This window comes from Dipodomys spectabilis, unplaced genomic scaffold (genome assembly GCF_019054845.1).
Source record: "Dipodomys spectabilis isolate Male_0828 unplaced genomic scaffold, ASM1905484v1 ptg000125l, whole genome shotgun sequence".
Taxonomy (NCBI): Eukaryota; Metazoa; Chordata; class Mammalia; order Rodentia; family Heteromyidae; genus Dipodomys; species Dipodomys spectabilis.
In genome coordinates, this window is record NW_024870802.1 from 2,653,590 (window position 1) to 2,680,477 (window position 26,888).

General features: G+C 39.7%; 1 protein-coding gene across 1 annotated transcript; it reads left to right on the forward strand.

The window, feature by feature from the left end:
* The first annotated feature begins 1,311 nt into the window (after positions 1–1,311).
* Dclre1a (DNA cross-link repair 1A) lies at positions 1,312–25,617 on the forward strand. Its single transcript, XM_042689594.1, has 9 exons — positions 1,312–1,878; positions 3,343–4,977; positions 6,782–6,915; positions 7,936–8,054; positions 16,011–16,151; positions 19,293–19,438; positions 20,164–20,318; positions 23,758–23,899; positions 25,044–25,617. Exons 1-9 carry the CDS (start codon positions 1,413–1,415, stop codon positions 25,202–25,204), a joined length of 3,099 nt encoding a protein of 1,032 aa, XP_042545528.1. The 5' UTR covers positions 1,312–1,412; the 3' UTR covers positions 25,205–25,617.
* Positions 25,618–26,888: the final 1,271 nt, after the last annotated feature.

Below are 26,888 nucleotides of genomic sequence, written 5' to 3' on the forward strand. Positions count from 1 at the left end.
GCGTCCCGCCGAGACCGGCCAGGTACCGGCGAGTTGGGGTCGGGCGCGAACGAAGAGGGCTTTAAAGGTTGGGAATGGCTGGCCAGGGGCTTCGGTTTGTTCACAGATAGGGTGCTGGGTGCCCCCGACGGCGCCGAAAGTGCGGGCGGGAGCCGCAGCCGGCCGGGCGGGAGCCGGGCGCGCGGAGCCCGCCGGGGGGTGCCGCCGCCGCCGCGGGGGTGCCGCCGGGGCTTCGCAGGGCGGGCCTGCGGGTCCCCGCGGGGCCTTTGACGCTGACTGTGCGCAGTCCCGGAGGCGCGCAGCCCCCCACCGCCTCCCCACCAACTCAAATCCGGAGAGGGAGGCTTTGGGCCCGTGGTCTCCCCTGGGAGGCTGAGGAGAGAAGGCTGACCACCATCCTCGGGACACCTGGTCCCCGAGGGCCGGAGGACAAGGGTTGACCCCCCCAACACAAGTGCAACTTCACATGTTTGAACTTCGTTCCCCCGTGCAGAGTTTGTGCCTACTGTTGGAGGAAGATTCTGGACTGATCTGGAAACTGAAGTTGTGAAATATCCGAGAGTCTCGCGGATAAGCCAGAATTTAGGGTTTTTTTCTGAATCACAATTTTGATGATGGTGCTCCTAATTTTACAAGTACGCTGAGGTTGAGTGTTTGGAACACTGAGCCAGTTACCCAGGGACTGTGAAGAGGTTTGTGAATGATTCAGACAAATGTCCCCTGGACACTAACAGCTGCCCAGAGCTTCCTTTAAAGATAGTTGTTGGCTCCGCCCCACTCATTAGTATTTAATTATTAAAGTATTTTTACTTGCTTTATGAAAACATATCTTGGAAAAGGCTAGATGACTTAATGAAACAGAACAATGGAAAACCTTACAGATACTACTTTTGTGGGAAGGTCTCTTAATTTTATTGTCTTATAAATGGAACCGCAGATGTTGTCCAATATAAGGGTTATAGTTTGCCTATATGTCCATAACCAATGTTTTAGCTTGCCTACCAGTTAGTAGGGGTTTTTTGTTGTTAATTTGGGGTGTTGTTGTTTTTTCCCCAGCAAAATAATTCTGTTAAAAAAAAAAGTTAGCCTGGCATCCGTGGCTCATGCCTTTAATACTAGCTACTCAGGAGGCTTAGATCTGAAGAGGGTGGTCTGAAGCCAACCCAGTCAGGAATGTCTATGAGACTCTTATCTCCAATTAACCACCGAAAAACTGGAAGAGGGAGCTGTAGCTCAAGTGGTAGAATGCTAGATTTAAGCAAAATTATCTAAGGGACAGTGCTCCGCCTCTGAGTTCAAGCCCCAGAACCATCCTCACATACACACACATAAACAATTGTAAAAAAAAAAAAAAAAAGAAGAAGAAGCAGAAGAAATGATCAGTGCTTTGTGAGTGCTAAAATCATTTTACCATGTTAGAAGACACATTTTTAGAAGAAGATATCTGGGAATATAAATCAAAAAGAAAACCAAAATCAATACATCTAGATAAGTGCTCAGAAAAGACTCCAAAGTCGATTGAAAAAGTGACAGATGGAAAATACCAGTCAAAACGCAAAGGAAACAAAAAAAGAACCACAGAGGATAAAGAGAAAACAAAGGACCATGACATAGGTCTTGGGGAAACAGATTGTCAGACTTCCATAGCTTCTAGTCAAAATTCAAGTTGGAGAGATGGTATCGAACAGTCCCAAGACAAACAGAGTACTCCACACAGGCACTGTAAGACTCACAAAAACAAACAAATGTCCCCAAAGATACGTCCAGTTTATGATGGATACTGTCCAAGCTGCCAGATGCCCTTCTCCTCATTGCTGGGACAGACACCTCAATGGCATGTTTATGAGTGTTTGAATTCTCCACCAGTTTCTGACATAGGTAAGATTATAGAAACGGTAAGTTTCTAAATAGTCTGAAAAGCCAGCATTAGCTCAACCATCTCAATTCACTGTAACTCAGGGTAAGCAATAAGCTAAAGTGAGACATTATTCCAGTCAGTGGTATGCTTGGAAAGAAAGTTGTAAACCTGAAAGTACTTTTGATACATTTTATTTTTTTCATAAATGTTTCTAAATATCCCAATTTTTAAAAAAATTCATGTTCATTGAGCCTTTTTTTACATAGCTTCACAATTGCCATATAGAGTAGGTGTTCTTAAAAAGTTTAATAATTTGCTCAGTTTGTGATCTTTTTCTGGAACCATGTAGAAAAGTATAAATCATTTTGGTTTCTAAATACGGTTGTGTTCTGTTCAACATGTTAGTCTACAGGAAGGAGTCTTAGGTGATTTAAGATTCTCATTATAAAAATGCCAAATTACAGAAGTCATGCTGTGCTTTTATTATCTTTCAAAATAAATGTCATACTTAACATGGAGAAAATTCTTCGTCTATATGGAGACTGAATTATAATGAGTGTACTTGAAGTCTCAGAAGGTTTTTTTGTTGTTGTTTTGAGAGAATAGCCAGGTGCTGGGTGGCTCTGCCTGTAACCCTCCGCTGAGATCTAAGGATTTTAGTTTGAAGTCAGCCTAGGCAGAAAAGTCTATGATTCTTACCTCCAGTTAACCAGCAGAAAGCCAAAAGTGGAGGTGTTGCTCAAAATGTAGAGCAGCAGCTTTAAGGGATAAAGCCATGTAAGAGCTCCACACCCTGATTTCAAGCCCCAGTACCTACCAGATGTGTGTGTGTGTGTGTGTGTGTGTGTGTGTGTGTGTGTGTGTGTGTGTGTGTGTGTGTGTGTGTGTGTGTGTGTGTGTGTGTGTGTGTGTGTGTGTGTGCGCGCGCGCGCAAGCACGCATTTGAAAGCATTTTGCTTTAAGGTAAGAATTAGTAACTTGTAAAAACATTTTGTATTAGGTGTTGATTTTTTTCCCCGTCTGGCAGTATGGAGGTTTTGAACTCAGGACTTGCACTTTCGTAAGCAAAAGCACACTATTGCTAACCCTATACCTCCAGCTTTGATTTTTGCTCATTATCTGAGATAGGGTCTTGCTTCCAGCCTAATTTCAGTCTGGAGATCTATCTGTGTCAGACCTCCAGGTAGTTAGAATAATAGGTGCATATTATTGCATCTAGCTCATTATTGCAAAAGTATCTTTTCTAACTGGGCTGGCCTGGAACTGTGACCCAACAATTTCAGCCTGGTGAGAAACCAGGATTACAGGTGTGGGCCACAGGGCACCCAGGCAAGTGTTGGTATTTTAATACCGATGTTTTGATTGTGCAGTTAACAATGGCTAGTGTTAAAAGTCCTCCAAGGAATATTCATAGTTTTCCACTTGCAGGCTAATTTAAGATGATCTTGTAATACTTTTTTTTCTCCCTTCATTGAAATTTCCAGAGTGTCCTGATGGTTTTCTGTGTACTTCAACATTTCCTTCTCATTATAAGAAATACACTCACCTTCTGCTTGCTCAAAAGAGGGATAGCAAGGAGCCTTTCATCAGTGTGTCACCTGTACCAGGTGGGACTATCTGTGAGACTAAGCCTGGCTTCACTTGTAACCTTGAAGAAAGATGGTCTCAGCACCCAACGCAAACTGAGAGCTTAAAAAACGTTTCCAGTGATCCTTTATTGAAATCCCAGTATCTAAAAAAGTCGCAGTTTCTAACTGAAAATAATGAAAAAATTTCTACATCTGAAAATTCTAAACCACCACCACAGGTTGCACAATTTACAGAATTTGTTAAGAAAGACAAACTGGTAGGCGTTGCTTTGCCTCTGAGTACTGTGGAAGAAGTGGACAGCCAAAGCAATGCACGATGCACAAGCTTGCCACTGCCAGAAAATGATTCTGACAGCTGTGAGATCTCCTATTCTCCACTTCAGAGTGATGAAGAAACTTATAATGTAGATGAAAAGCTGGATGATTCACAACAGGAGCTATTTTCTACTAGAAGCTCTAAAGATGGCAGCCTTGAGGATGACAACAGCTCTGCTGAGTTGGAAAGTCTCCCTGGTTCCTTCCCAAAGGGCTCAGAAGATAGCTGCTCCCAAATGAGTCGCTTCTTAACTCAAGATGACTATAATGAAGAATTGTATAACTGCAGTATTTTCAATGCTTCGTCTCAACTTACCTCCCAGTCTGAGAGCAGTAGTCTATACAATGAGTCCACATGTCCTGATGATTATTCTTTGTTGTTTGCACCTGCATTAAGGGGACAGCTTCCTCCTTTTAACTACCAAACAGCCAACAAGTACGCTAATGAGCCACAGTTTCACACATCTCAACCAGATAAACAGAAGCTAGTAGTTGAAGAATCAGCTGTTTACAATCAAGTTTCTCTGCCTTTCAGAAGCCAGGGAGGCCATCTAACCCAAAGGCAAGTGAGAGAATTGTCAAGTAAGAATAGTGCCAACTCAACATTTGTCTGCAGAAAGGCATTAAAGGGTGTGCTAGATGGTAGTAAAGTGACAGTTTTAAATACAGAAAAATATCCTAGTACACCTGCTAAGTCTTCTATGCAAACATCACCCTCTAGTCGTAAGTGCCACGCAAGCCAGCCTTCTACCAAGGTAATGAAGCAAATGGATATAGGTGTGTACTTTGGACTGCCACCCAAAAGAAAAGAAGAGAAATTGCCCAGGGAAAGTGCAGTAAAAGAGACAGACTCAAATCTAATTGTAAGTCCTCAGGAAAAGAGGTCCAGGCAGTGCAAGAGAAAAGCAGAAAAATCTTTAAGTGATTTAGAATTGGATGCAAATAACTTAAATGAGAGTCAGCACTCTGTGGAACTCTCTGGGGAGAGATCACAACGGCGAAGAAAGAGACATAAAAAGTCAAATTCACCCCAGAAAGGAGCTCAGCAGAAAAGGTGGGACAGAACAGAAGCTGGAGCAGTCCATTCAAATGCAGACAGAGTCTTTGTGAACTCAGCCTCTGGCAGGCCACAAAGAAGGAATGTGAGAATTCCAGAAGCATCTACTACAGGAGAATTAAGAAAAAGGACATGTCCATTTTATAAGAAAATACCTGGTAAGTTGAAATATCAATGCCCAGTAAACCAAAAAAGACACAATGTATCTTAATCCATATCTGTTGTTCATGGGTGTGTTCATGAAACAGTCCTTAGTACTATATATGATGCTTCATGAACCTCTTAACATGTTGCTTTGTCTGTTTTTGCTTATTTTTGTTTTCATTTTTTGCTTTGTTACAAAACTTGCTAACTACCTGTTAAGTAGATATTCTAGGCCTCTGAAAGACTAGCGATAGAAATGAAGCTTACTATAGAAGAAGGAAGGCATCCATAACAAGAGTAAAAGTGCCTCAGTGTGTGTGAGAAATATAAAGTATTAGCCAGGCACTGGTGGCTCATATCTTTAATCCTATTCATCCTATCTGTAGGGTCACAATTTAAAAGCCAGCCTAAGGGGAAACTTAGACTATTATCTTCAAAATACAAAAGTGTGGAGGTGTGTGTTTAGTGGCAGAGAACCAGCTGAACAAAGAAGCCTAGCAAGCAAGTGCAAGGCTTTGAGTTCATACTCCAGTATTGCAAAGAAAGAAAAGAAAAGGAAAAAAAAAAAGACAAGAAAGAAAAAGAGGAAGGAAGGAAGGAAGGAAGGGAGGACAAAGTACTAAATAGCTACAAAGAAGGAAAATATGATGTAGGATACCTATCATATTTTTAACCAAATTAGAACTGGGTTTTTGTGCCTTTTCCTATTATAATTTCTCATGCCCTCACAGATGAGTTTATTAAAAAATGTGTAGTGAAATGAATTTTATTACTGAAGAGACCAATAAACTTCTGGGAACAATAAAGCAGGAAAAATAGACTTGATTTCAAAAGATTTTTTTGAAGAAATGCTTTATTTATAGATCCATAATTTGTTCCAAATACTTGCATAGAAAGTAGCATTAATTTTTATATTTAATAGTTGTTGTGACAAACATTTTTATACTTTGAGGTGAGCCTAAAACAAGTGTACCAAGTGTTGATAGACTCAACAGAGCTGTGGTGTTATGTTTCGTTACTTGCATTATTGCCTGTCAGCACACTTAGATATTTATATCTTTCATGAACACATCGTAGACTATTTTGTGAACTTCCCTTGTCCTTGCTATTCTACCATTCTACTTGAGCCATGCCTCCTGCCCCTTGTTTTTTGCTGATCAATTGGAAATGTAGTCTAAGGAACCTTTTTGCTCAGACTTGCTGAGAACTACAATCCTCCAGATCTTAGGTTCCTGAGTTGAAGATTTTTAACACTTCATTTTTTTTTTTTTTGTTTTCACTTTCCTTTCTTACACCTTGAAATGAAATTCAAACACTGTTATTTCATTGTGACTCTTTGAAAGGCAAAAACTTTTATACAATGCAAGATTATTTTGACTCTGAACCATTTTTGTCTGTTAAGAAGTATGTCGATATTGCCCCATTGAGAATTTCTGGATCTAAATTTAGTGGTTCTAAACTATTCTCCTATTGCTATTTTAGGTGCTAAGCAAGTATCACAAAAGTATTAACTGAAACCGAAGTGATTGAGTTTAGCTTAGTGTCTTTTACATTTATTTTTGGACAGGTATTCATAGAAATAAACACTATATTGGGATACTTATTAGAAATTTACAAGACTCATTCTCACCTTTAGTTAAATTTAGATCGATAAGATAAATAGACTGACAGATGAACAGATAGATTAGATAGAACTAGAAGATATGGGGGATTGAGGCTCAGAATTAGAAGATATGGGGGATTGAGGCTCGGTATCATCTGGCCAGGACTGGTTCTGTTAACTCTTGCTCCTTATGCTATGTTGGCATTTCATTGCAGGTACTGGCTTCACGGTTGATGCCTTTCAGTATGGTGTGATTGAAGGATGCACAGCCTACTTCCTCACACATTTCCATTCTGACCATTATGCTGGGCTATCTCAAAGCTTCACTTATCCAATCTACTGTAGTGAGGTAAGTTTCAGTTTTTCAATTCTGACTTTGTAGAAGTCTGTAAATTTCTAAGCAGTTTGGTTTTTTGTTTTTTTTTTTTAAAAAAAGACTTAGTCAGATCATTCTTCCAGGAAACGTACAAGAAATTAGGTTCCTCATGGAAATTGGAAAACCAGATGTTATTTCACACTCTTTTATATACTTATCCCTCCCAATAGCTGGGACAATAGGTACGTGCCACCATACCCAGTTTATTGTTTGAGATGAATCTTGCTAACTTTTGCTTGCCTGGCCTGGGACTGTAGTCTTCCTTGAGCTCTACCTTCTAAGTAGCTGGAATGACAAGGTTGAGCTGCCTTATCCAGCACATAACCCACACTGTATCCATAGCCAGGCAGAAGAAAGAAGATTCCAGACAGAGTAGAGTTTGTGTAGAAGCACAAGCACCTAGGAATTATGTCTAACCCAGGCTTAGAATGGCAAGAACTTGGAGACTCTAGGACATAAGCCTATAGCAGTGGACAAGGGCCTAGGTGAACTTGTATGCATCTGGCTGGGAATGATGAGTTTTTCATATGTAAAAGCTGGTCAGCAGGTGGAGAGATTGACAGTGTGCAAGCAGAGGAGTGACTTGTTGTTTTAGGTGTAAGGGGCTTGCTTACTTTAATCAAAGTGGGAAAACAGACGTTAAGATGTTGAGGTCTTATTTTTTTATTTCATTTTTATTTTTTTGTCAGTAATGGGACTTGAACTCAGGGCTTTGGTTTTATTTTTTTATTTCATTTTTATTTTTTTGTCAGTAATGGGACTTGAACTCAGGGCTTTGGTTTTATTTTTTTATTTCATTTTTATTTTTTTGTCAGTAATGGGACTTGAACTCAGGGCTTTGGCGCTGCCCCTCAGCTTTCTCATTCAAGACCAGCACTGTACCACTTTGAGCCACAGCGCCACTTCCACATGCTGTGGTTTTAAACTGGATATAAAACACAGTGCTCCTTTAGTGTTTACTTTATCAGCAAGTAAATACATCCTGTCTTGCAGGTAACTGGCAATTTGTTGAAAAACAAGCTTCACGTGCAAGAACAATACATCCATCCACTGCCAATGGATACCGAATGTACAGTGAGCGGCATCAAGGTTGTTTTGTTTGATGCTAATCAGTGAGTGTTCAAGTTGCCTTAACAATTGCCCATTTAAAAATATTCTAGAGGAAAACACATTGGCATGGCTAAGAAATATCCTCAGAATTAATTTCCCTCATATTTCCTAAAACTTGAGTAAACCATGTTTCTACTTTCAGAAGAAAGAATATGCCTACTTGTAGAATTAGAGATGAAATATAGTTTCTCTGTTGTCTAACCCATTTATTATCCAGTTTACATTGCTATACTTGATATATAAGACCCCATTTCATTTTTAAGACTACTTTTGTTATTGTTGCTGTTCTTCAAAAGATAATCTTTTACCATTTTTATATAAATAGAGTAGCCTGTACTCCATTTAGATACTACATGAGTGGGCCTGTGCTCCCCACCCCCACCTTTAAACTAAACTCTTAAGGTTTTAGATACTAAAGATTTATAAGATTTTTTTTTCTTGGAAATAGTTTCTATTCTCTTTCTTCTTCTCCTCACCATTCATGTTGACATAACACAACTAACAACTAGACTTCTTTCTGGGACATTAGTTTCCTGTTCCATTAAGAAAGAAGTAAGACTAAGTTTAGTTTTCCTAAAATCCAGGCCCATACAGTTTCTTCAGGTTGCTTTGTTTACATTTTTGTGTTGGCTTGAACTCAGGTCCTCTAGCTCTCACTTAGCTTTTTACACTAAAGGCTAGAGCTCTATTACTTAAGCCATACCTCCACTTCTGGCTCTTTGCTGGTTCATTGGAGATTAAGTCTTTTGGATATGTCTGCTATTTCTTTTTTGATTGCCAGTTTGAATTCTGATTTTTTTTTTTTTTTTTTTTTTTTTTATTGTAAAGCTACTATACAGAGGGTTACAGTTACATGAGTGAGGTTATGAGTACACTTCCTCTTGAACATTGTTACCCCCTCCATTGTTTTCCCCCTACCATCCCCTCCCTCCCTCCCTTCCCCGAGGTTCTTTTTTTTTTTTTTTTTTTTTTGATTGTGATTAAATGATTACATAATTTCAAAGTCACAAGTTCATTCTAACTTCCCTGGAGCAAATTGTCTACCACAGTCTGTAATATATAACAGTGTTCACATGTTATATACCATATTTGTGATCAGCAGCATGAGGATATTTAGTAGTGGTTCAACCAGATGAGCGGGAGTTCTTTGTTTCTTAAGTCCTGTTAGTTTTGTCGTATCACCTAACCTTTTGGATTTAGCATCCACTTATGAGGGAGACCATGTACCGTTTGTCTCTTCGTTCTTGGCTTACCTCGCTCAACATGATTCCTTCTAGCTCCATCCATTTCCCTGCAAATGCCATTATTTTGTCATTTCTAATGGCTGCATAATATTCCATTGTGTATAGATACCACAATTTTTGGATCCATTCATCTGTGGTGGGGCACCTAGGTTGTTTCCATATCCTAGCTATTGCGAACAGTGCTGCAATAAACATGGAGGTGCACGTGTCCTTGTATATTGGTTCCTGTTGTTCAGGGTAGATGCCTAGAAGTGGTATGACTGGGTCGTAAGGGAGGTCAATCTTTAGCTTTCTAAGGACCCTCCAGACTGCTTTCCAAAGTGGTTGTATAAGTGTACATTCCCACCAGCAGTGTAATAGGGTTCCTCTTTCTCCACATCCCCTCCAGCATTTGTCGTTGGCTGATTTGTGGATGTGGGACATTCTGACTGGGGTAAGGTGGTATCTCAGGGTTGTCTTTATTTGCATTTCCTTCACCACCAGGGATGATGAACATTTCCTCATGTGTTTCTTTGCCATTTTTATTTCTTCATTTGAGAAGTCCCTCTTTAGTTCCCTTGCCCATTTAGTAATTGGTTTGTTAGGTTTGGGAGGGATTAGTTTCTTGAGTTCCCTGTATATACAGGATGTTAACCCCTTGTCTGATATATTGCTGGTAAATATTTTTTCCCAATTAGTTGGTTGTCTTTCTAGCTTAGTTGCGATAGATTTAGCTGTGCAGAAGCTTTTTATTTTAAGGTAGTCCCATTTGTCGAGTCTCTCTCCAACTTGTTGTGACCCTGGGACTCTGTTCAGGAAGTTCCTTCCTGTGCCTATTAGTTCAAGTGTCTCTCCTACTCTGTCCTGCAGTAGTTTCAGAGATTCAGGTTTAATGTTAAGGTCTTTAATCCATTTTGAGTTGATGTTGGTGCATGGTGATAGGCTGGGGTCCACTTTTAGTTTTCTGCATGTGGCTGCCCAGTTTTCCCAGCACCAACGGTTGAAGAGGCTGTGTTTCTTCCATTGTATGTCTTTGGCTCCTTTGTCGAATATCAGCTGGCTCTAGGCCTGTGGATTTATATCTGGATCTATTCTGTTCCATTGGTCTTCGGGTCTGTTTTTGTGCCAGTACCATGCTGTCTTTGTGATTATAGCTCTGTAGTAGAGTTTGAAGTTTGGCATGGATAGCCCTCCCATATTGTCTTTATCCCCTAGAATTGTTTTGGCTATTCCAGGTCTTTTGTTGTTCCATATAAATTTTTGGACTGTTTTCTGTATTTCAGTGATGTACGTCATTGGGATTTTAATAGGAATTGCATTGAATTTGTATATTAGTTTTGGAAGTATCACCATCTTTACTATATTAAGTCGGCCTATCCAGGAGCATGGGAGGTCTTTCCATTTCCTAGTGTCTTCTGCAATTTCTTTCTTTAACTTTTTATAGTTCTCATTAAATAGTTCTTTTACATCTTTGGTTAGGTTAATTCCTAAATATTTTATTTTTTGGGAGGTTATTGTGAATGGGGTTGCTCCCTTTATTTCCCTCTCTTCCTGTGCGTTATCAGTGTATAGGAAGGCAACTGATTTTTGTGGGTTTATTTTGTATCCTGCTATTTTGCCGAAGTGACTTATGATTTCTAAAAGTTTGGGGATGGAGTTTTTGGGATCGTGGAGGTATAGTATCATGTCGTCTGCAAAAAGGGATAGTTTCACTTCTTCTTTCCCTATGCGGATCCCTTTAATGTCTTTTTCTTGCCTTATTGCCCTGGCTAAGGGTTCTAGGACTATGTTGAAGAGGAGTGGAGACAGTGGACATCCTTGCCTTGTTCCTGTTTTTAGGAGGATTGGTTGTAGCTTTTCCCCATTAAGTATAATATTGGCTATTGGTCTGTCATAAATGGCTTTTATTGTTTTTAGAAATGTTCCTTCTATTCCTATTTTCTCCAGAGCTTTTAGCATGAATGAATGTTGAATTTTATCAAAGGCCTTTTCTGCATCTGTGGCGATAATCATGTGATTCTTGACCTTGGCTCTGTTGATATGCTGGATTACATTTATTGACTTACGTATGTTAAACCATCCCTGTGTCTCTGGGATGAAGCCTACCTGATCATAGTGTATTATTTTTTTTATGTGTTTCTGGATTCTGTTAGCTAGAATCTTGTTAAGGATCTTTGCATCTGTGTTCATCAAGGAGATTGGCCTGTAATTCTCCTTTTTGGTTGGGTCTTTGCCTGGTTTGGGGATGAGTGTGATATTGGCTTCGTAGAATGAGTTTGGGATAGCTCCCTCCTTCTCTGTTTCTCTGAAGAGCTTGAGGAGTATGGGTATTAGTTCTTCTTTAAAGGTCTTATAGAATTCTGCTGTGAATCCATCTGGTCCTGGGCTTTTTTTTGTTGGAAGACTTTTGATAGCTTCCTGTATCTCATTATAGGATATTGGCTTATTTAATTGGTTAACTTCTTCTTTGCTCAGTTTGGGTAACTTGTATTTCTCTAAAAATGCATCCATTTCCGCCAGATTTTCTTCCTTTAGAGAGTATAGCTTTTGAAAGTAGTCTGTTAGAATTGTTTGGATATCTTGGGTGCGTGTTGTGATGTTTCCCGTGGCATCCCTAATCCTATTAATATGGGTTTCCTCTCTTCTTTTTTTAATTAATCTTGCCAACGGGCCATCAATTTTGTTTATTTTTTCAAAGAACCAGCTTTTTGTTTGGTTTATTTTGGTTATGGTTTTCTGATTTTCTAATTGGTTAATCTCTGCTCTCAATTTGGTTATCTGGCTTCGTCTAGTAGCTTTAGGTCCCATTTTTTCTTGTTTTTCTAGCTGTTTTAGTTGCAACATGAGATTATTTACTTGGTCTGTCTCCATTCTCTTGATGTGGGCACTGAGGGCAATAAATTTGCCCCTCAGGACTGCTTTTGCTGTGTCCCACAAGTTTCTTTGTGAGGTGTTTTCATTTTCATTGAGTTCTAGGAAATGCTTTATTTCTTCTCTGATCTCTTCTGTTACCCAGGCCTTGTTAAGGAGTGTGCTGTTCAATTTCCATGTATTAGAGAAATTTCTGCGGTATGCTTTGTTATTGAGAGCTAGCTTGATTCCACTGTGGTCAGATAGGATACAGGGGATTATGTCGATCCCTTTGTATTTGCTTAAGTTCCTTGAATGAACTATGATATGGTCTATTTTGGAGAAAGTTCCATGAGCTGCTGAGAAGAATGTGTACTGTGTTGTTTTAGGGTGAAATACTCGGTAGATGTCAGTTAATTCCGCTTGAAGTATGGCCTCACTTAATTCGGTAGCTTCTTTACCAATCCTCTGGTTGGTAGACCTGTCCTTTGGTGAGAGTGGCGTGTTAAAGTCTCCTAGTATTATCGTATTGGGATCTATTTTATTCCGTAAGTTTGAGAGCATTTGTTTAACATATCTGGGTGCACCAATATTTGGGGCATATAAGTTGATGATGGTTATATCCTCCTCTTGGATTGTTCCCTTTATTAATATGTAGTGTCCGTCCTTGTCTTTCTGTACTGATTTTAATGAAAAGTTTATTTTGTCAGATATCAGGATAGCTACACCTGCTTTCTTATTGGGGGAATTTGATTGGTAGATCCTTTTCCACCCCTTCACTCTGAGTTTGTTTGTATGTTTGGCTGAGAGGTGGGTCTCCTGAAGGCAACAGATGGATGGGTCTTGTTTTCTGATCCAGTCCTCAGTTCGTTTTCTTTTAATTGGCGAATTCAGCCCATTTATATTAAGAGAAAGTATAGAGAGATGCATTGTTGTCCCTGCCATTCCGTTTTCCTAAGTTTTTCTTCTTTCCTTTCCTCCTGTGCTTGCTCAGTTAGACTTTGAGTAATGCCTGTTTGGGGCAGGTCCCAGTTCCTGGTTGCTTTCTTCAGGTTGTGTCCCCCCTCTTAGAATTCTTTGTAATGCTGGCTTAATGTTTATGTATTCATTTAGTTTTTCTTTGCTATTAAAAGTTTTCAGTTCTCCATCGAATGTGAATGCTAGCTTTGCCGGGTATATCAGTCTGGGTTGGCAGTTATTGGCTCTCAGGGCTCGTATGGTGCTTTCCCAGGCTTTTCTTGCATTCATTGTTTGTGTGGAGAGATCTGCAGTGATTCTAATTTTTTTCCCGTTGTAGTATAGCTCCTTCTTCATTTTTGCTGCATGCAGGATTGTTTCCTTATTATTCAGATCCATCATTGTTACTATAATGTGCCTAGAAGTGTTTCTCCTGGGATCTTGCTTGTTGGGTGTTCGATAAGCTTTTGTGATGTAGTTAAGATGGTCGTTTTTGAGGTGGGGAAAATTTTCATTGACTATCTTGTTAAATAGGTGTTGCATTCCCTTGCTCTGGAATTCCTCACCTTCGTCCACTCCGATTATGCGAAGGTTAAATTTTTTAGCATTATCTGCTTGCTCTTGAATTTCCCTTTGGTTTAATTTGAGTGATTTTTCCATATCTGTCACTTTTTGGTCCAGTTGGTGTATTCTGTCTTCTGTATCTGACACTCTACCTTCCATTTCATTCACTCTGTTGACCGTGGCTTCTATTGTGGTTTGCATGGTGGAAATGGATCCCTTTATGGATTCAATGTTGGTTCTCAGAGTACTGATCTCACCTCTCAATGAGGTGAGATCAGTATGCATTACCTCTAATTTGGCGTTTATCTCACTTCTTACTGAGGTTTGTGCAGCTTCTATTTTTGCATCCAATTTTTGTTTGATGTCCTGTATATCTTTTGATAGTTCATCCTTGTGCTCTTTCAATTTCTGATCCATTTCTCGCTTTATTTCTTGAGTCATTGCCTCCAGCAACCCTTGGATGTAGTTTTTGTCTTCCATTCCTGCTTTGCTCCCACTGGGGCTCTCCCCTGCGTGGCTGCTGGCTTTTGAGGTGAGCTTGCTGTCCTGGGTAGTGGTAAACCTTGTGATTTTTCTCTGTGATTTTCGCATGGGGGTTCAGGAGACTGCTCTTCAATCTTGTTTTGGTGTGTCTGTCTTTGCTTGGTTGCTGATTCTGTATTGGTAGAGAGAGTCTGTGCCTGATCTGGATTCTGTTGGGAGCCTATTTCCAGCTGCTATTCACTTAGGATTCTCAGCTCTCTGCTGTAGCAATTCCCGCCTTTGGAAGGGTTGAGCAGCCTGGACTGCTTGTGTTTGCTCCTGCGGGTGCTCTTGGGAAGATCAGATGCTCTGGATGCACTCTCCCAAATACTGGAGTCTGCTATGGGCTCCTGATGTGTTTTTGTTTGTTTGTTTTGGGCTGATTGTGGGCTTGAACTCTAGGTTTGGGTGCTGTCCCTCAGCTCTTCAGCTCAGGGCTGGCACCCTACCATTTGAGCCACAGCCCCACTTCTGACCCTTTTTGCTTTGTTCAGGCGCCGGTCCCCTGGCCTGGTTCCGGCCCCAGCCTGGAGCGCGCTCGTTAGGCCTGTGCTAATGTGTATACCACCTTGGTTATGCAGCCTGGAGGACACAGTTCAAATTTCTTCTACTGTTGGTAGTCTTGACCCAGGGGCACTGTTCCTGGCTTGAGCATTTAAGCTCCCTTCCAGGGGCGCTCTTGCTCTGGCCTGGCCAGCAGAGTGTGCTCTACCGGCTGGTGGAGCTCTCGAACAGTTCCCAGTTTTAGTGGGTCCTGTGGTCCGGGTGTTGGGGTAGGGAGTCTAGGTCAGGGTCTGGGGATTCCCTCCAGCTCTGGTCTCCCTTGATGGATTCCCTGTCCCCTGATGGGTACTCACCCTGTAGGTCGTCAGTTGTTGTTGCAGTCCGAGTTCAGTTGGGGTGGTTGCGGGCTGGGTTGGGCGGCCCCCCGCCGGGTCGTTGCGATCGCGATTGGGTGGGTGGTCTGCGGACAGGTCCCTTTGTGGCGCTGCTGGTGCCGGGCGGCTTTGGCAGGATGGAGCCTCTCCGCTCCGGTGGAGAGTGATGGGTGGGGTGGGATCCTCCTGGAGACTCCCGGCTGGTAGGTTTCTCTGTTCCTGGCGATCCGCTGTTCTGCAATCCGGTACCTGGTGATCTGCAGGCAGCCCCCTGTGTCTCTGTGGCTCCGGCAGCCCCCGCCGGGCCGGCTGGCCGGCGGCTTGGCGCACTGCCGCGCGGCCAGTAAAGGTTGGGGGAGGGGTCTTCGCTCTTCTCTGTTCTGAAATTCTTCTTTTCCTCTCTTTCTTTTTTTTGTTATTTTCCACCTCTGGTTTTTCTCTGAGTGTTCGTCTTTTTGTTGTTGTCGGTCTCTTGGGGAGATTAAACGTTGGAACTCGAACTCTCTTTTTGGTTGGAGAGAGCTGTGGCGTTTCCCTACTGCCCCGTCGCCATCTTGGTCCCCCCTCCGAATTCTGATTTTTTTAAAGTCAACTTTATTGGGGTACTCACATGGATCACACATTTGGCATGAACGCCCTGATGAAGTCTATGCATCAGACATACAAAACACTCGTTATTAGTATTGTTGTTGTTATTATTATTTAAGTAGTTGAACAAAGGTTTCATTTCAATAATCTTATCAAACTTTTTTGGGGAATGTGCAGGGTTTGAGCAACCCATATTTGGTGAGTCTTCCTGCACACCAGTTCTTTAATGATGTAAATTTCCTTGAGTTTAAGCATTTCATTTGCACTAATAAAGGCTGTGTACTAATAAAGTATTACCTTGTCAATACTGAAATAAGTACTCTGTCTTAGGTGCTTTGTATGCATAACCAATATTCCTTTTAATTACTGCATTCAGCTGTCCAGGTGCTGTCATGATCCTTTTCTGCCTTCCTAATGGTGCTGTCATGTTGCACACTGGAGACTTCAGAGCAGATCCCAGCATGGAGCGCTCTCTCCTTGCTGCCCATAGAGTGCACACGCTATACTTAGATACCACGTAAGTGAGCACACCACAGTTCTCCTTTCTGCTGCTCCTTTCCCGGGCTTCCTATTCGCCACATAGTGTTTGCTCTGAGTTTTATGAATAAATTAAGCATTTGCTTAGGTAATTAGAATGGTGACCTATTGCCAACTATTTTTTAAGGCCATTTATCAGAAGGATACTGTTTGAAAAAAATATATTTGCTTGGACAAATGGGATTGCATGAAATTGCAGAGCTTCTGCATGGCAAAGGACATAGCTAGCAAGATCAATAGAAAGCCCACAGATTGGGAGAAGATCTTCACTAGCCATACAACAGACAAGGGTCTCATATCTAAAATATACCTGGAACTCAAAAAATTAAATCCCCCAACAACAAATCTTCAAAGAAACAACTGCCCAATAAATAAATGGGCTAAAGACTTAAAGAGAAACTTCTCTGAAGAGGAAAGAAGGATGGCCAATAGACACATGAAGAAATGGTCAAGCTCCCTAGCCATAAAAGAAATGCAAATCAAAACAACATTGAGATACCACCTCACTCCAGTTAGAATGGCTATAATCAAGAACTCTAAAAACAACAGATGCTGGAGGGGTTGTGGACAGAAGGGAACCTTACTGTATTGTTGGTGAGAGGGTAAACTTGTTCAACCACTTTGGAAAGCAGTATGGAGGTTCCTCAAAAGACTCCACATAGAGCTCCCCTATGACCTATCAATTCCACTTTTGGACATTTACCCAAGTGTTCACAAACAAGACCACACTAAAGCTACCAGCACGACTATGTTTATTGGAGCATTATTTACCATAGCTAAGCTATGGAACCGACCCAGATGCCCCTCAGTAGATGAATGGATCAAGAAAATGTGGTATATATACACAATGGAATTCTGTGCCTCCCTCAGAAAGAATGACATTGCTCCATTTGCTAGGAAATGGAAAGACTTGGAAAAAATTATATTAAGTGAAGTAAGCCAGGCCCAAAGAAACATAGGTCCCATGGTTTCCCTTATTTGCAATAACTAGTATATGTCTGAGACAAGCAGAAAAGGTCAGATAAGTTGATGTTAGGGAAATGAACCCTAAGATATGTATTCAAATGTTTTTTTCTTTCATGCAATTGTTTCTAACACATTTATAAGATTGTTTCTAACACATAAGATTATTTCTTTGTTGTTTTGTATGTCCCTCCCCCACGGTATAACCCCTGCTTTCACTGTATTTGATGTCGGTATAATTTGTGGAGGGGAAGAGGAAAAGCAAATCTTTTAAATAGGGATACAGGTGGACCCATTGCAACAATGAGATGTGCAAGTCGTTATGTCGAAAACGAACTTTACAACTTTGGTGGGGGTGGGGAGGAGGATTGGGTGGCGGCCTTGGGGGGCAGATGAGAAGGGATGGGAAGGGGAAACAAAGGAGGAGGCTACAATGCTTGATAAGAAATGTACTCATTATCTTGCCCATGTAATTGTAACCCCTCTGTACAGTATTTTCACAATAAAAAAAAATATATATATATATTTGCTAAAGGGCAAGTACAATGACTATGTGTCTTAACAGACTACAGCTTATTTTTTAATTATGTTTGAAAATTTACATTTTTGGGGCTGGGAAGGTGGCTCAGTGGGAGTGTTTGCTTCGCATGCATGAGGCTGTGGGTTGGATTACAAAGCAACACATAAGCAGAAAAAGCCAGAAGTGGTGCTGTGGCTCAAGTGGTAGAGTGCTAGCCGTTAGCTAAAGAGCTGAGAGACAGTGCCTAGGCCCAGAGGTCAGGCCCACAACTGACAAAAAAAAAAAAGAAAGAAAATTTAGATTTTTAAATTTGGAAATTTATAGAAGAATCTTGTTATTGAACAAAGGAAGAAAACTTTGGGGGCAGACTTTAAGAACACACCCTTAAGATTATCTTTCCAAAGTATACAGTTATTAGGAATAATAACTGGTGATAAAAAGAGGCCACAGTGCAGTTCTGTTTCTGAGTATTGAAAATTGCTTTTGTTCTTAGAAAGCTAACTTGTGTTGTCTCTGAATTCCTTGGTTCTATCAACACAAGGGTGTAAGCCATCCTATTTAATTACATATTTTTCTCAGCTTTATTAAGGAATAATTGAAAGATAAGTTGTCTAGATTTGTGGTATCCAGTGTGATATATATTAAAATACTTAGTTATTAGAAATCAGTTATATTTACTATTTTTCATTAGTCAAATTGCCAAATTTGAAAGGGTGGCAGATAGCCACCTTTTCAAAGGCGAATTTAGTTTGGTTGGTATATGTTAGTAAAAGCTGATTTTCCCACATCTAGTGTTTTCACGATAACTCTTTTTTTTTTCCTCTCTTTTATGCCTGTTCTAAGTATAGAAAATTAGGAAAACACATTTTTTTAAAAACTTGATACATAGTTCTATTCTGAATATATAATTCTAAATATTTGTGGGATTTTTACAGGAAAAGAACTTTCTCCTCTTTTTACATATCTTACTAACAAAAACAATTTAGAAAGCTGGAGGAAAATATGCTTATTTGGTGTTTGTAATTTAGTCCATTTTGGGGAAGTAGTATTTACTTTTCATTTCAAAACACAGATAGTATCATAGGGTCAAACTTCAACTGGTTGGTTTTTAATTTAGTCCCAACTGTATCTGTGGTATTCCTGTAATACCACATGTACCTTTTGTGTGTGGGGAAGAAGAGACGATATCCATACTTCAAATCTTAGCTGTTCAACTGAAGCACATTAAGTTCACGATTGGTTTCATTATTTTGATTTTTAATTAAATGAAAATTCTCTAGTTCAAATGTAATCTCTATCAGTGTTTTCTTTGATAATGATTGGTGTGTGTGTGTGTGTGTGTGTGTGTGTGTGTGGTGTGTGTGTTTATAATCTATAGCTGCCTACCTGAGAATATTCTTAGACGGGAAAAACTCAGAAAGGAGTTGGAGGGCAATAAAAGAAATATAATTGAAAAAATAAATTGAAAAGTTATCAACAATACCAGGTTGCAGATATTTGAATTGGGTATCAGTAAGTGAGATAATGGTATAGTTTTAGCACATTGTACTGCTGCTCTACGTAATATACTCAAATAGCATCCAAATGTAGTCTGTAGCCTATTGTTCTTTTATGACATGCTGCATTTCCTTATTACAGATATTGCAGCCCAGAATACACCTTTCCATCTCAGCAGGAGGTTATCCAGTTTGCCATCAACACTGCCTTTGAGGCTGTAACTCTAAACCCACGTGTTCTTGTTGTCTGTGGCACATACTGCATCGGAAAAGAGAAAGTCTTCCTAGGTGGGTGGCAACCGTATCTAATTTACATTAATATATTATAAAGATCAGATTCTTTTTGCATAAAGCCTTTTCAGTCTCCACTGATAATTGTTTCCTGTAATGATCCACTATGACTTTTAAAGTTGAAGGCATATTTGACAACATTTGATACATTTCAACTTTAAAAGGCTTAACTTTATGGAAACATTCGATAAATGTATTTATCGTGGCCTTTGTGTCTAGAGATGTTTGTAAGCAAATATTCATTCCACGCTGTTACTTGAACTTTGAAGGCTGACCAATGCATGGTTGTCTTGCACCATTCATCTAGGATAACCATCAGTTAATTCTTTTAGGAAATAGTGGTGACAATTGTTGCTCAGTGACATCTGTAATCTGGTAGTAAGCTACCTAGTATTGTACCATGCTTATAGAGTACTTTCTTTCCACTACGTCTCCAGTATGCTCACATTACGTGAAAAGTATTCAGATATGAAGTGATAACAGCAAGATCTAGTCCCTTTCTTCCTTCTATCCCTTTCTATCTATCTTCTGCTTAAAAAAATTCTTCAGATTTCTCAGTTTTCTCCACACTAGCTACAAAACAATCTACACATTGAATTTGGTTTTATTGAGTGAATTTGTATTTTAAAATTGGGTTGAGCTGTTACTTTGTTGTTTTTTTTTTTTATAAGTTGTAATTTTACCTGATTTCCATAATGTTTAACCTGTTTCTTGGCGTATAGCCATTGCTGATGTTTTAGGCTCAAAAGTGGGCATGTCCCAAGAAAAATACAGGACCCTGAAGTGCCTCAACATACCAGAAATTAACTCTGTCATCACTACAGACATGTGTACCTCTTCTGTCCACCTTCTCCCAATGATGCAAATTAATGTTAAGGTGAGTATCTAAGAGATGTGACTTTAGGGTGACCCAGAAAAAGTAATCTGATGATTGTAACTGGGAGTGACCTGCAGTGAACTAGGAATTAAATGATAATAGACTCTCTTAGAGGAAAACTACCCTACAAAATTTTTCAGGGGAACTTTTCAGTGTTTTTAGATATTTTTTGGTGCATGTAACTCTACAGAATAATTTATATGCCCTCCAGGAGTGTCATAACTAAGGAACTAGCATACAGAAAGAAACAAAATGGGAAAGTATATAACTTTGTGCTCATCCAAACTTTCCATTTCATTTTCTAGATCCTTCTGGTGAAGGGAGAAATGAGTGGAGAATCCCAAGTTCTTGCTTTTCATTGAGTCTTTTCTCTCCCTCCCCTGCCCCCCCCATATGTATTTTTTAATTTAATTTTTTTTTTTTTTTTTTTGCTGGTCCTGGGGCTTGAACTCAGGGCCTAGGCACTGTCCCTGAGCTTCTTTGTGCTCAGGGATAGAGCTCAACTACTTGAGCCACAGTGCCACTTCTGGCTTTTTTTTAGTAGTTTATTGTAAATAAGAGTCTCATGGACTTTCCTGCCAAGGCTGGCTTTGAACAGTGATCCTCATATCTCAGCCTCCTGAGTAGCTAGGATTACAGTCATGAGCCATTGGCACCCAACATCTGTTATTTTTTATTGTTAAGCTTCTATAACATTGACATATGTTGAAAATTTACTTCCAATGGTTATATGAAATAGTGAAAGTACATCATGACAAAAGTTCTAACACTAAGGACAAGTTACAAACTAAGATACATATGATATAGGAAGTGAGATACTTCACTGTGATTAGGGTTAGCTCTCAGATTTAATCACTAACTAAAATTTATTCCATATACTAACATTTTGATGCCTGCCAACGGAATGTATATGAGCTGTGGATTAACTTTGGTTTAGAAGATAAAACACAAGGAAAGGTGTTACTTTTGCTATAATTTTAATGAAGTAACTGTACTGTATTTCTTTTGCTTTACTTACTCATTTTATTTTATTTTATTGGATAAAGTCTCTAATATTTTCCAAGGACAGCCTTGGACTCCACTCTGTGTACCTTTGCTTAACTTGTAGCTGGGCTTACAGGCCTAATTTACCACACCCAACTTATTGGTTGAGATGCAGTCTTGATAACTTTTTGCAAAGTTTAGCCTTGAACCTCACAGTCTATTCCTCTTGGGTAGCTAGGATGGCTGGCCTTACGAAGTGACTTATGTGAAGCCTTTCAAAATAGGCTACTGATCACTGTGTCTTATGAATAACATACAGTGAATAAAGAAAATGGTTTTTTGGCATCTTTCTTTCTTTCTTTTTTTTTGGGGGGGGCCCGGTTGTGGGGCTTGAACTCTGGGCCTGGGCGCTGTCCCTCAGCTCTTCAGCTCAAGGCTAGCGCTCTACCACTTGAGCCAGCGCCACTTCCGGCTTTTTTCTTTTTGCTTATGTGGTGCTAAGGAATTGAACCCAGGGCCTCATGCATGCAAGGCAAGCGCTCTACCACTGAGCCACCTTCCCAGCCCCTTTGGCATATTTCTTAAGACTTAAATCATTAATGGATATTCTGTCTGGTATAACTTAACTACTTTATTCATGAGATTGAGGTAAACATTGTTATTACCATTACTTATGTATGTAATCCATAAAAATTTCAGATATAGTCATGGCATAGTTTTGCCCACTAGTATTCAGTTTGACAGGTATCTAATTCAAGTGAACCCTAATGAGATGTTGATTAGTCAATCCTAAGAGATGAACTCTCTTCCCTTCAAGAGGGTGAGCATATTCCTATTATTTTTTTACAGTTTTATTCTACATACATAGTTTGTAGCAGAGTTAATGTGTTGTAGAAATGAAAGAACCAGAACTTTGCAGCAGAAGGTATTCAAAAGTGTTACACAACTCAGAGCGATCAAAGGAAGAGGAAAGGCAATGTGGCAATCAATGGTGGACACGCAAGAGCTGTATCAGTGAAGTAGTACATGTTGTACTATGACTGAGTCTTGAGAACATTCTGTCAGGTAAAAGACTAGAACCAAGGCTCCACATTGTATGACTCCATGCATATGAAATGTCTACCCAAAATCAGGCAAGAATTATGTGTTCACGCAACTCTAAGCTCAAGTTATTATTTTTTTTTTTGGGTCCGGTCATGGGGCCTGAACTCTGGGCCTGGCTGTCCCTCAGCTCTTCAGCTCAAGGCTAGCGCTCTACCACTTGAGCCACAGTGCCACTTCCAGATTTTTTTCCTTTTTGCTTATATGGTGCTGAGGAATCGAACCCAGGGCCTCAGGCATGCAAGGCAAGCACGCTACCACTGAGCCACCTTCCCAGCCCTAAGCTCAAGTTATTTAAGAACACATTTTTTTTAAGGATCCAGAAATGTTTACTGTGAATATTTTTAGGCCAGTAACTTAGATCGATTTTATTAGCCAAAATAGCTTTTGAATCTGAAAAAGATAATTCTACTAACATGACAAACCATTTCTTTCCATAAACCAGTTTTTCATAAATAGATTACCAATAAACAGAGAGAAACAATAATTCAAATAATTATCTAGATCAGCAATGTTATTATGTTTTAGAACATTCAACTGATCTGCTTTAAATCAGAGTTGAAGTCAATCCCAAATCACATCTAGGACCTTGAAATGAACTGGATTGAATGAATGGCATTAATCATAGTAGTATTTCAAAGGCTTCCAACATACTTGGAGTGGGTGTTTACCATCTCTCACTAACTAACGGATCAGGTCTCAGACTGTGATCCTCCCAATCTCCTCCTTCCAAATAGCTGAATGGAAGGAGTGAGTCACATGCCTGACCCCCTAGATGGAGAGGTTATATTCAAGAGATTATATTGTAAGAAGAATAGATTACTTTGAATTGTAACAGCATGAAGAGTTTGAAAATCAGTCATTTACAAGATGACAAGAATAAACACGTGAGAAGAACGTTATCACTTATCTTTATAGCATGTGTCTGTGTTGAGTATAATACCACTCAGAAAACTGTTTCTGTATTCTCTCTGCTCTGTCTGTATTCACAGCATTAATTTGCACTGATATTTATTTACTGTTGTTATTATTAGTGTCCCTATGTAGTTGGATTTGGAGTGGGGGTTTTGTAGGTATTTGAATTCTAGCTTGTTTACACACAGCAATTTTGTTCAGAATTGCTTCATCATAACTTCTTTTCAGACAGTCCCTAGGCTTGTTTAGATAAGAAAAGGAGAGAAGATTTTATGTACTTTATTCAATGATTTTATTTCTTTACAAGCTTGGCAAGCTAATCCAGCCACATGAAAAAAAACCATGATCATACCACTGTAACATCTTTAATCACTACCTTTAATTCCACATAACCCATCCCCTCTGATGGCTAAATCAATATGCTATTTTTATTCAACAGGGTTTACAAAGTCATTTAAAGAAATGTGGTGGGAAATATGATCAGATTCTGGCTTTTCGACCTACAGGATGGACACACTCCAACAAACTAACCAATATAGCAGATGTTACTCCCCAAACCAAAGGAAACATTTCAATATATGGTATGATTATTTAATTATCCTACCTGTAATGCTAAAAGTGGCTGTTCATTCAAGAGCCAAGGGGAACAGGGAGCAAAAATGTTACCAGTTGGAGAGTTTCAGATCTCTAACTCTAACCTTTACCTAGTCTACTGCAGACTGACATCAAAGAACTGGACCAGTAGACAGGTGTTGACTAACACACTCCACTTAGTTTTTGTCATGACCTTTAGAGGAAACTGGAATTCTTGAAAGATTCTGTGATCCTTTGTCAGAAGTCTTATCTAGGTGGCGCTGTTGTGGGATTGAAAGCAAGAAGAAGATTTAGGGTTTTCATCTCTGGGGGAGGTTTGCCATGATGCTGACCTACTTCAGCCTCTGTTAGTTTGTTTTTTTGGGTCCGGTCATGGGGCCTGAACTCTGGGCCCTGGCGCTGTCCCTCAGCTCTTCAGCTCAAGGCTAGCACTCTACCACTTGAGCCACAGCGCCACTTCCGGCTTTTTTCTTTTTGCTTATGTGGTGCTGAGGAATCGAACCCAGGGCCTCTGGCATGCAAGGCATGCGCTCTCCCACTGAGCCACCTTCCCAGCCCCCTACTTCAGCCTCTGAAGACCCCAGATCTCACCAAACAACGCCCTTCTAACCCTTCTCTAAGGGACATTATCTTCCTTTTTATTTTTTTTATTATTTTTTCATTTTTTTATGTATATCAAATTTTAACACTAAAATCTGCTTACTTATGTAGAAATTAAAGTCTCCTACTTATCTGTTTTACTCATTTCTTCCACATTTTTCTGAAATCAATCATTGAGAAAAAGGTTTAAAGAGAAGAACTATTTTTTAAAATTATCATTAAGTAGTTGTATAAGGACATAAAAGGAAGAATTATTTAAAAAAGAAGAAAATCTCAATTAAATAAGACTTTCTAGGAATAATGTCTGTCTAAACATAGAAAAATGATAGGATTTCGACCTTTCTGAGTTTTCTATTATTTTAATGTTTTAATCTTTATTATTTATAGAAGGTGTCAAGTTTTCTTATCAAAGTTTTCTTATCGGGGAGTTGACAGGAATACTGCAGGTCGCATTTCTCGTCTATTAAATTTTATAGTGGTGAATTTTTTGTATGACTTTTAGTAGATAGTGGCATTTCTTTGGTCTTGCAGGAATTCCGTATAGTGAACACAGCAGCTATCTAGAAATGAAACGTTTTGTCCAGTGGCTGAGGCCCCAGAAAATCATCCCTACTGTGAACATGGGTACCTGGAGATCCCGGAGCACAATGGAGAAATATTTTAAGGAGTGGAAATTAGAAGCTGGTTACTGACAACCCAGGACACAGGAGTGGTTAGGTAGCATGGCTGTAGCTTATGAGGAGTGAAAATTTACAGTGACATGGAGCATGCTTTATGTGACAACCTCAGGAAGAACAGTTGTACAGTTCTTCTCATTTATATATTTGAGTCATGTGTTCAGGGTGCTCAGTTCCTCCCAACATCCCTGAAACCATGGGGAATAAGTCCCCCCAATAGTCCTCATTTCCCATCCCTGTCTCCATGGAGACAGTTATTCTGCATCAGACCTTCATTAGGGAAACAAAGGCAGGTTTGCGGACCAAAAAATATTGTGGTAATGGATAGCCTAGACTGGCAGTATTATATGTAAGTAATTATGTATCTTTAAAATTATAAAATTAACTTTTATATAATAAATATTCTTCAATAAAACTGAATATAAAACGTGCTGTAGCGTCCTTTGGCAGGTTTTGTTTTGTTTTTGCTTTCTTTTAGATACAGTTGATTTTTTTTTTTAGAACAATTTTAGGTTCACAGCAGAATTGTGCAGAAAGTAGAGTTCTACCTATTCCCTACTGTTGAGGTCCATCCATTCCCTGACCACACTCTCTACAGCCTCTCCCATGACCAATACCCCTCTAGAACAGCCTGTGTACTAATACCGATGAACTTACAATAACGACTTCTCACCACCCATAGCCCACATTTTACATTAGGGTTCACTGTCAGTGCTGTATGTTATTTGAGTTTCGACTCATGTATAATGATACCTACCATTGTGGTATACAAAAATTTTACTTCCATGAAAATCTCTGTGCTCTGTGTATCCATCTCTTCCATAACTCCTGGTGATCCCTGACCCTTTTCCTGCCATTTCCATAGCATCACATAGTTGGAGTCATACATTAGGCAGCATTTTCACTTTGGCTTCTTTCCCTAGTGTTGTGCATTTATGTCTCCTTAGTTCATTTCTTTAGTGTTGACTACTATTCCATTGTTGGGGTATAGCAACAGTTCACTCACCTATTGAAGGACATCTTAGTTGTTTCCAAGCCTGGAATGTACTCTAGCGATCACTAGCCTCATCTCTATACCTCCTAATCCTGGTGCTGGGATTACAGCCATGTACTACCATGCCTGAACTTTATAGTTATTTGCATGCCTATGTGTGACAATATGGGGGCTTGGACTTAGGACTTAAAGTTTGCAGGTTTCTTGCTTACAACTGGTACTCTACTACTTGATGCATAGCGCCAATCCAGCATTTTGCTGGTTCATGGCATATGTTATTGAGAACTTTCAGCTTGGAGTAGATTTGCTTTTGATGTAAAACATGCAAAACCTCATTTAGAGACTGTAACAAATAGTTTTATAAGCAAGTCACAACCAGAACCAAAATTTCCTAGGCTCTCTTGAATAGATGACATTCTAGTTCTAACACTCAATAGTGTAGTGAGTAAAAAAAAATATTTTGCAGTGAAATGAAAGAAGAAATATACCACCAACCCAAAATAAATAGATGATAGCTCTTAACATTTTTTAAAATGTAGAGAGAATAAGATTCAATAAAGCCAGCATTGAGGGATTGCTTTACTTTACATTGACTTGGAACTTGTCAGGCTGCTTCAGTAACACTCTCCCCTGATACTGCACACTCACACATGGGTGACAACGTGAGGTGATTAGTTAAAGGTCACATGACTTTGATCTAATAGG

Excerpts from the sequence above, each read along its gene's own strand:
- Dclre1a (XM_042689594.1), top strand. The coding sequence starts at position 1,413 with ATGTTAGAAGACACATTTTTAGAAGAAGATATCTGGGAATATAAATCA. Across the intron at positions 6,916-7,935 it reads ATCCAATCTACTGTAGTGAG|GTAACTGGCAATTTGTTGAA; the intron begins GTAAGTTTCAGT and ends CCTGTCTTGCAG. Across the intron at positions 8,055-16,010 it reads GTTTTGTTTGATGCTAATCA|CTGTCCAGGTGCTGTCATGA; the intron begins GTGAGTGTTCAA and ends TACTGCATTCAG.